We start from the raw sequence: 10,449 nt of genomic DNA, 5'->3' as shown, positions 1-10,449 counted from the left end.
ACCAAATGGGACCCTAAGATGATACATCTAATATGGGCACCACTTAGTGATATGTTGTAGTATATTTGAAAGATATGACTAGGACCACAAAGCAACCTTTTGACTCTAGTTTGAAAAGTGTGTATGAAGGATTGCAAATGAGTGAAAATGATTGACAAAGGCGTGATAAAGACTTGTTGACTAAAAATGAAGCCTTATAGGAAAATGCCTTAGAAGCTCTTTTGATCTCAAAGCACAAATGTGTTTTTATTGCTGATAGTGACACTTTTCAGAAACACGGACGTAATTTCATTTGTCACAGATGTGTTTTTGGCAAAGTTTTCTAATCTATCCAAATTTTTCATCAATAATATAAATGACATATGTTAGTCTCATAAATTTCATAGACGATGTGATACAAAGGAAAATGCTTTCCCAATTACCAATTCTTAATCCTTCAAAGTATTTATCATGACTCTTATGAAAGGCGATTTGCTTTACATAATTGATGGCAAAATAAAAAGATTTTGGCACAAGTTTTAATATTAACATCCAAACATGTAGATTATGACAATATTTTTATACCAAATTCGTTACAAAACAAGATCAACCATACATTTATAGATAAGTTTTCTTAAGTCCCTCTCCACAAACAAAGATACAATGTGTGATTTTTTCATTATTAAGTTCTTACAAGATTAGTATCACATGCTAGTAACATATTAATGGAAGTAAGAAAATAATTTACCATATTTTTTCTACAAATATTTATAATAAAAATAGTGAAAAATTTCATCAATAAAAATAATGTTTTATGAAGTTTCAAACAATTAAGTTAAGACTTTATTGTGATTCAATATTATCAATATGAAAGCATAAAAATTCATGATTTCATCTATAACCCAATTATTCTAGTCTAAAATCAATCCACCTTCATGCTTCACAAAACCATTCATTTCGTCTGTGATCTAATTAGCTTCTTTGAGATCCTTGAATATTCATAAAGATAACCCATTGATTTGACTATGGACTTTAATTTCAATTTTAGAAAAAATGTTTATTTGCCTATACTCCTTACCTTATGTTCAAGACGTGATGAGGACCACCATGTTATAGAGAAAACCATCATACCTCAAGGGCATAATTGGGTAAAATGGCTCCTCTCCACTTTCTCCATAGCTATGATAAGTGATAATTGAAAGAGGCATCTAAGAGGTAGCCTATAAATTATAGAAGTTGTTGAAAGTTGACTATTTATGAGGAGGATTCCCATGACCCATAGTTTCCATTGATAACTGAGACAATAGGGAGAATGCAAGCAAACTATTATCATTGCTATCATTCATGGATTTCACTACCATCCAAACCTTACAGTTAAGGTTTTATCATAGGCCTCCTAAGTTTCAACACCAACATATAAGAATGTAGTTAAAGTGCATATGACTTTGATGGTGTTAATGTTTAATAGTGTCGCATAATACACAATGTCAAGTCTTGAATATTTTTAAAATTACTTTTTCACCTTTTAACGACTATTTGAAAACACGTTGACACTTATGACAATGAAATGTACATTTATACATCTTATTTCATTAGTTATAAATTTCAACTATTTATACATTTGAAATGTGCATTTTATACGTTTAAATAATATTAAAATAAAATTCATTGTATGAATACAAATAATACTAAAATAAAATTCATTGTATGGATACAATGGCTGAAAAACTTGGCATTACGTAAACTCTCCATATTTTAGAGTCCCGTAATTCTATTTATTGTTGTTGTTGTTCAACATTGTAAAGGGTTGGAGGGTTTTGGAATTTTATGTGTTTGTTAGTTTAACATCGGCTATCGATATCCAATGTTTTTGTGAATCTGTGATTGGATTATTGTAATTCATACATATGAGATTTCAAACAGGCAGTATTTTATAGCCCATGGTATAATAAAAGAATGAATGTTATTGTTGCATCTGAAATTTGTTACCGAACTCTTCCTCTGGAAACACAACTTTCTCAGATTTTAACCGGAGGACTTCGGAGAGTCGAACCTGGGACCATGGGTTGGTGCTTCTTAATTGGGCTCCTCAAGTACGGTTTCTTTCTCACCCCTCTACTGGAGCCTTGTTGGAATTCTACGCTGGATAATTTCTCTGATTGCTTGGCCTCTGTATGCCGAACAAGGGATGAACAATTTTAAAATTGCTCTCGTTTGGACAACAAACAAAGATATTTAGCAATTCGCTTGATATTTTCTCCTGGTAAATTTCAAACAACTCTCAACAAACACAGATCAGAGTCAATTGTTTTGCACTGCAACGGGACTCGACATCATTGTAAGGAATTCGTCGAAGCTGACCTGGCCGTCCCCGTCAGCATCCACGCCTCGAATCATGTGATGACACTCATCCAAACTGGAAGTCTCTCCCAGCCTCCTTAAAACACTGTGGAGTTCATCGGCAGAGATGGATCCATTGCCATCGATGTCGAACATGTTGAAGGCATCTTTAAGATCCCGCAGGCTCGCAGCACTGTCCACGCCACGTGTATTGAGTGCAACAAATTCGGACAAGTCCACGTAGCCATCTCCATCAGAGTCAGCCTCTGCCATCATCATCTGTACCTCATCCTCCATCGCATCGTGCCCCAGCGAGCGCATGACGTGGCCAAGCTCCGACGGAGATATTTTGCCGTCACCGTTGGCGTCAAATTTATTGAACACATTCTGAAGCTCTTCGACGCTGGGCAACGGACAAGGAATCCTCACATTACAATCCCTGCTCGAATTTTGCCCTTCTTTACGCCCTGACATTTTCTTAGGCGACGAAGATTTTCCCGGCCGAGATTTGGAGGAGAAAATGTTCATGCCCTGGGATTGCCGCCGGGGAGATTCAATCTGTGCGTTTTTCCGTTTAAAAAACCAGGGGAATCCCATTATGATCGATCCAGAGACAAAAAAATAAGTGCTTGGAATTTTATTTCGCAAGGAAAAGGGATTTCACAATAAAAATTTCTGGAACTAGGGTTTGCAGCTAAAAACTTCTGGAACAAGGGTTTGCAACTTTTATAAAGCAAGAAAGGAAAAGAAACTGTATACTAAAAATTTCTTGAACTAGGGTTTGCAGCTAAAAACTTCTGGAACAAGGGTTTGCAGCTTTTATAAAGCAAGAAAGGAAAATAAACTGTACAATAAAACGATCAGATTCTGTGCTTTCTCTGACACGGCAAGATCTTTCTGGTTACTCAACTTGTGGAAAATATTGTAAAATAAACAATCTCAACAAGTACTGCAACATAAGATTAGATGATCTGAAGCTTTATAGAGATCGATTTGTTGACTAGCGCGTGAAATTATAAGGATGAATCTGATCACGCTTTGGAAGTTGCGCACCTCCAATCTTTGAATTAAAATCCGATTAAAGGAATCGTTGAAAACGAGTGAGGAAAGAATAAAAGAAGTGTATGCATTTGTTTCTTACCAGGTGTACTGTAATGGGGTAGAAGAGAAAATAAAATTGAATAAGTACAAGAAAGTGCAGGCCGTAGCAAGTTTCCGTGTGGATGGAGGAGTTGTACACGAACTTGGCGTGTGTATGAAGTTAACCCAAAAATTAGTTTTAGTTTGCCGACTTTGACAAGTTAGGTGCTTCCTAACTTCTTCAAGTGGGATTTCTTGACTAAGCACACAAATTTAATGAGGCCCTACTTAAAGCTAAATAACATAAGCATGATTTCAGTTGTTGCCAAAATAATGGGGGAGTTGTTGAGCTTGTAACAACTATCTTCAATTTTCCAACTATAAAATGATTTCAGTTTTATATTAGGGGAAGGGTTCAAGTCGAAGAAGAAATATATATCAGGTAGAGGAAGGGTTCCCAACTTCTTGGAAGTTTCAGACGTGAAGCACACAAGATTAATGAAGCCCTACCTAACATCAAACAACCCAAGCATGATTTCAGTTGCTGCCAAAACAAGGGGGGGCAGTTGTTGAACTTGTAACAACTGTCTTCAACTTTTCAACTATAAAATGATTTCAATTTTATATTAGGTAGGTAGGGGAGGGTCATGCTAGTCCTTAAGCTTAATTTTGTATATCTTAAGTTTTTAAATAATATGTTAGATGATGACAATTTTTTTGTGAAATTAGTATTTGTATTGAAAGGAGGTGTAATGGTTACGTTGATGATGTCAAGTAATATATTAAAGTAAAAATCACAAAAAAAGAATAACAAATATTATTTTATTTAGTGGTATGTAAAAATAAATAACATAGAATTATAATATTGATTTTGGATTTGTGTGTATGTATGCATGCATGCATGTAAGTATGGATGGATGTATGTAAGATAATTTTTCACACTAAAGCATTTTATCACTATAAAAATTTAAAAGATGTTATTAAGGGTCATAATTCAATTTAGCAATGGCAATCATTTATAGTAGTCTGTAACAAATATATACCAGCAAATAAAGATCGTGTATGTCACTCTTATAAATTTCATAATCAATGTGATACAAGGGAAAATGCTTTCCCAACTACCAATCCTTAATCCTTCCAAATATTTCTCGAAACTTTGCAGAAGGTAATTTGCTTTGCATAATTGATGACAAAGAAAAATTGATCATATCACAAGTTTGAATATTAGCATTCAAGCATATAGATTATGACAATAATTTTGTAGCTTTTTCGATACTAGCCAAGATCAATCATACATTTTTAGATACACGCTAAAGTTAATGTATATGATACATTTTTATGATACATTAACTTTAGCCAAGATCAATCTTACATTTTTAGATACATATTCTTAAGTCCCTCTCTAAAAAAACAAGATACAATTTGTAATTGTTTTGTTGTCTAAGGTCTTACAAGATTAATATCACATACCACTAACATATTAATGAAAGAGAGAAAACAATTTATCATATTTCTTATACAAATGTTTATAATAAAATAGGAAAAAAATTCCTTTGTAAAATAATACTTTATGAAGTTCCAAACAATTAAGGTAATACTTTATCGTGATTCAATTTTCTGTTGATTTGAAAGTATAAAAAACATGCTTTCAACAATGACCCAAAACTTTTAGCCTAAAATCAATCCATCTTCATGCTTCACAAAACCATTCATTCTAATTGTTGTCTTATTAGCTTCTCTGAGAACATTAAATATTCATAAAGATAACCCATTGATTTGGCTATGGACTTCAACTTCTCTTTCATTTTTAGAAAAACTATTTATCTTGGCTATGCTTTCTTTACCTTATGTTTGGGACATGATGAGGGCCTCCATGACATAGAGAAAACTATTAGACCTCAAGGGCATAGTAATCTAAATGACCCCCTTCCACTTTCTCCATAGTTATGATAAGTTATAATTGAAAGTGACATCTGAAAGAAAACCTTAATTAATAGAAGCTACTAAAATTAAATTGTGGAGGGGACTTATGAAGAGGATCCTAATGACCCATAGCCTCTATAGATGAGTAGGGTGAGAGAGAGAATGCAAAACAACTATTATTATTTCTATTATTCATGCATTTCACTACCAACCAAACCTTATAGTTAAGGTTTTTCATAGGCCTCCTAAGTCTCAACAATAACATATAAGAATATAGATAAAGTGTGCATATAGTATTAAAGGTGTTAATATTTAATATTGCCACATAGTACCCAATGTGCCAAGTGTTGAAAATACTTTTTCAATTAATTTTCACCTTTTGACAACTATTTGAAAACAAGTTGGAAATTATCTTCTAAAGCATCATTTCCCTTCTACATGTTGTGTGAGCTATCATACATTGGTAGCATTTTAAACCTTAAACAATTTAATAAATATTCTCAAAAACTTTAACTTTCTAGAGTTGTCGATATCTTTTTTCTCTCTCTCCTATTTACTATCTTGCTTTCACCCATTTGCACTCAACCAATTCACAACAAAACCTCAAATAAGAGGTATGAGTGGAGCTTTGTCCTTGGCTTGCTCCATCCATCTTTCTCTATGCTTTTATATTGTCCTAAGAAACAATTCAGGAGAGGAATTTCCTAAAATATGGCATAAATATCTAAGTGATGGGAGAGATGCAAGAGGTAGGTGGTGCCAAGTATTTTGAGAAGGAAATCTATAGTGGATAGAAAACATTTTTGTACCTAGCTAGCTACACTTGTATGGTCAACAAGACTTATGTTGGCAACAACAATGCAAGGAAACTGAGAGTGAGGGGGGTGAATCAGTTTTCACCAAACTTAAACAAATTAACCTCAATTTCAGATCTGATCAAGAACAACAATAGAAAAGATAAACATCACACCAAAACACACATAACACCCATTTTTTTGACATGGAAAACCCGGTTAAGGGAAAAACCACGGTGGGAACCTACCCACAATATGATGATACTCTGCAGTAGTATGTGTAAATATTACAATGGGAAATGCACGTGCATTCAGGCACACTTCCTAGAGCTCACTGCTCAAAAATAACAAAGGGATACAACCCTGGGAAGGCTCACTGCCTTACAAAGACCGAACAATAATTTGGATTACATGAACTAAAAGAATAACATCTCCAAATGCTTGATCATAGTTCGGTTAAGCACATATACTCAAACTCTGCTCTTCACACTTTTGCACTCTTTTGCACTTATTTGCTTTTCTCCTCTGCTACTGAAGGATCAAAACAATATTCACACACACACAGATTACCTTTTTCAAATGAATATTACATGTATTTATACAATTCATCAACCTATATTTCAAGGCCAGCTCAACATATAAGACCTAATTACAAAATTGCATTACATGATACATAAATCAATATGTGGACCAATACAATGTCAAAAAGGACATAGCATGGACCCAAATCAAAACCTCGAACACGCAACACCACCACATATCTTGCCAAGACCATCTGCAACACGCAACAGCCATCGGGTCAGTCAAAAGGTCCTATAACACAAAGAATACCACTGGACCAATAGAATCTTCAATAATGTACACAACGAATAATGCGGACCACCAAAATACATAGAACGTGATCAAAGAACATCAACAAGCAATGCAAATTCCTTCGCAACAATTGCAACAACTCGGATAACTAGAATCATCATCATTTCATCATCGGAGCTCAAGAACACCAACAAAAAACAGAAATATACGCTTTTGAAGTTCCAAATCATGAACCACCCGAACTGAGGATACACATGAATGTCCTGAACATTCTCTGAAATCCGCACAACATAAAGAATCAATTTCGGAGCAATTCAAACCAGAAATCACAACTCGACAATACAAAACCAACAGAAAAATCAATCATCTACCACATCACATAACTCGATCAAATCACCTTTCGGGACACTGAAACTCATACTAAATCAATTAGAGATAAGTATCTAAAAACCCATTAATCCACATCAGTATAGCTACAACCAAACCAACTCTCTGCAACACCGAAGCACAAGAAACACAAGAATATGTTGACATCAATGACAACAACACATTCCAACAACTCTAATGTCCAACAATCTCCCCCTTTGGCATTGATGGCAAGATATGAATGCGAAAAACAATCAGTGCAAAGAAAGAAATCAACTCTAGCTCTCCCCCTGAGATCAGGCACACATAGTTCTCTACCTCAGATAGATAAGGTAGTTTTTCACATGCAACTCTTCCCCTTTGACATCAATGCTAAAGGCATATACAAATCATTATTCTCTCCCTCTTAGAACAAAATTACAAATTTGAACAACTGAATCACACAATGACTATTCACCCTGAGTAGAAACACCCACTCATCAATCCAGATATCAAGATAAGACTATGAAGTCCACTGAATTGATGCATCTCAGTGCATCTAGTTCACACTAGGAGGGGCAATCACCCCTAACTTCTCTCTTGGGATATACAAATGTATTGTTGGCATTTGCATGAAAATTGCATTGATGAACTATTATGTTGTCATTGATGTCAATTATAACTAGTAATGATGTTGTTACGATGTTGTTTTGCAACCAGTAGGTGAGCTAGTGAAGGAAACCGGTATTACTTGAGAAGTGGTGAGATCAACCGGTGACCCAACCTGTTGAGGTGTTAAACCCTAACTGATGGAGCTTGGTGAATCGGTTGTATTGGTTTATGATCAAATGATAAGCGGTAATGATTATGTCACGCATGCATATTGTATGTGAAGAGATTCAAATGGTTTTTGGCTCTTAGAGATAACGGTTTTATCTTGGTAATGAGTGAGTGCATTGCATGAAGTGGAAACCGCGTGATGAGTTACAGGGATCGATGAAGTGGTGATCAAGGAGTGATCGAGGTTGTCTTGAATCATGTGCAATGATTGCTATGTAATCTAACAATCATACTTGAACCGATTTGTTTGTAATCTCTATGAGATCTTAGGTTTGTGATGTGTTACGGACCTATTGTTTTGTTTATAAGGTTGGTGAGTTGTTTTGTTGTAGTGTTGGCAAATTTGGTTTAATTGTGATTTGTCACCGAACTAGAAGGTGTATATGCGGTATGTGTGAAGGCAGATATGAGCATGAAAAGGATCTGATCAAGCAGAGTAGTGCTATTTGCCATATCAACAAACCCTTATTGTTCTCTAACAATTACAACAGTCAAATCCCTTAACAGGGTAACTCTAACAGGCTTAGTGCTACCTAAATCCTCTAATCAAGTGATCCATTAGCTTGGATTTCAAATCCTCTACCGAGGTTACTCTTAACAGGGTATTGCTTCTAATAGGGCATTATAGTCAATCCCTTAACCGGGTGGTCCCTAACAGGATCTGTTCTTAACAGGACTTTTTGTAAAGCTTTAATAGGCTTGGCTCCTAATAGGGCAAACTTCAAAAGAATTCAGAATACTTGTGGGTATTCATCCCCACCATGGTTTTTCCCATTTGGGTTTCCATGTCAAAATCATTGCATCAAGTGATGAATGTTTTTATGGTTATGTTTGCTATGGTTAGTTTGCTTAACTGCTAAATCCACTTAGATATGATAGGATGACCGACAACAATCTGAAATGTGCTTTTACTATTGTTAGTAAAGTATTTGAATGTTTTTGTTAAAAAGCTTTGAGAGTTTCAGAGTTGTTATTTTGTTATGACAGTCAACCAGTATACTTGGCAGTGATATTGCAATTTGTAGTTTAGTGTTTGAACCAATCAGTTCTGAGTTTGACTTAAGAGGTTGTTTTTGAGTTTGGTGAAAGTTTGCTCAGTTTTCTATCTACTAATTCAGCCCCCTTGCCTTTCAATAGTTGTCTAGATCCGTATTGATTCATCATACCATCAATTTGCAAGCAAAGGCTTCATGAAGATATCTGCAATATGTTCCTTTGTAGATACATACTCCAATTTGACTTATTTCTCATTCACCTTCTCTCTCAAGAAATGAAATTTGATTGATATATGTTTTGTCTTAGAATACAACACCAAATTTTTAGAAATATTGATAGCACTTGAATTGTCACAATATATAACAGTGGGCTCATTATAAACAACTCTAATATCCTTCAACATCTCCTTCATCCAAATTACCAGAGTGCAATTTTTAGCAACAACAATGTATTCAGCTTCTACAATAGAAAAAGATATAACATCTTGCTTCTTACTTGCCCAAGAAATCAACTTCTTCCCTAAAAAGAATGCCCCACCGGTAGTGTTGTTTTGGTCATCAACATCACCTACCCAATCAACATCTATATAAGCACTCAAAATGAAACATCATTCTTTGGATACCACAAACCATAATCAATTGTTCCCTTCAAATATATGAATATCCTCTTCATAGCAATAACATGACTTTCCTTAGGATCAACCTGGAATCTTGCAATAAGACATACAACATTCATAATGTTGGGTCTAGTCTGAGTCAAATATAGCAGTCCACCAATCATAGATCTATACAAGGTCTGATTAGCCTTCAAAGATCCATCATCTTTTGTCATTTTGCATCCAGTTACCATAGGAGTTCCAACAGGTTTGGAGTCAGCTAACCCAAACTTTTTCAGTAATTCCTTCACATACTTTGATTGAGATATGAAAATGCCTTTGTTAGTCAGTGTAATTTACAATCCTAGAAATAATTTCATCTCCCCTATCATAGACATCTCAAACTCTTTTTGCATATCATCATCAAACTTCTTACTCAAATCATCGATAATGTCATCAACAAATACTTCAACAATCAAAATATTATCATTATCAATCTTGAAGTATAAGTTACTATCAGTAGTACCTTTACAGAATCCCAACTTCATCAAATAAATATCCAATCTGGCATACCAAGCTCTAGGGACTTGTTTGAGTCCATACAATGCTTTCTTCAATCTGCATACCATGTCTTCTTCATCAGTCAATGAAAATCCATTTGGTTTCTCAATGTAGACTTCCTCTTCCAATTCACCATTCAAAAAGGTTGACTTCACATCCATCTGGTATACCTTGAGTTTCTTA

General features: G+C 34.8%; 1 protein-coding gene across 1 annotated transcript; it reads right to left on the bottom strand.

The window, feature by feature from the left end:
* Positions 1 to 1,552: 1,552 nt before the first annotated feature.
* LOC131080110 (polcalcin Jun o 2) lies at positions 1,553 to 3,533 on the bottom strand. The gene is made up of 2 exons (XM_059213991.1): positions 1,969 to 3,533; positions 1,553 to 1,830 (listed from the first exon to the last, which is right to left on the bottom strand). The coding sequence occupies exon 1, from the start codon at positions 2,914 to 2,916 to the stop codon at positions 2,281 to 2,283; it is 636 nt and encodes a 211-aa protein (XP_059069974.1). The 5' UTR covers positions 2,917 to 3,533; the 3' UTR covers positions 1,553 to 1,830; positions 1,969 to 2,280.
* Between the last annotated feature and the right edge of the window lie 6,916 nt (positions 3,534 to 10,449).

The sequence above is a fragment of the Cryptomeria japonica genome, chromosome 11 (genome assembly GCF_030272615.1).
Source record: "Cryptomeria japonica chromosome 11, Sugi_1.0, whole genome shotgun sequence".
NCBI classification, from domain to species: Eukaryota; Viridiplantae; Streptophyta; class Pinopsida; order Cupressales; family Cupressaceae; genus Cryptomeria; species Cryptomeria japonica.
This window is presented reverse-complemented; position numbering and strand designations above follow the sequence as displayed.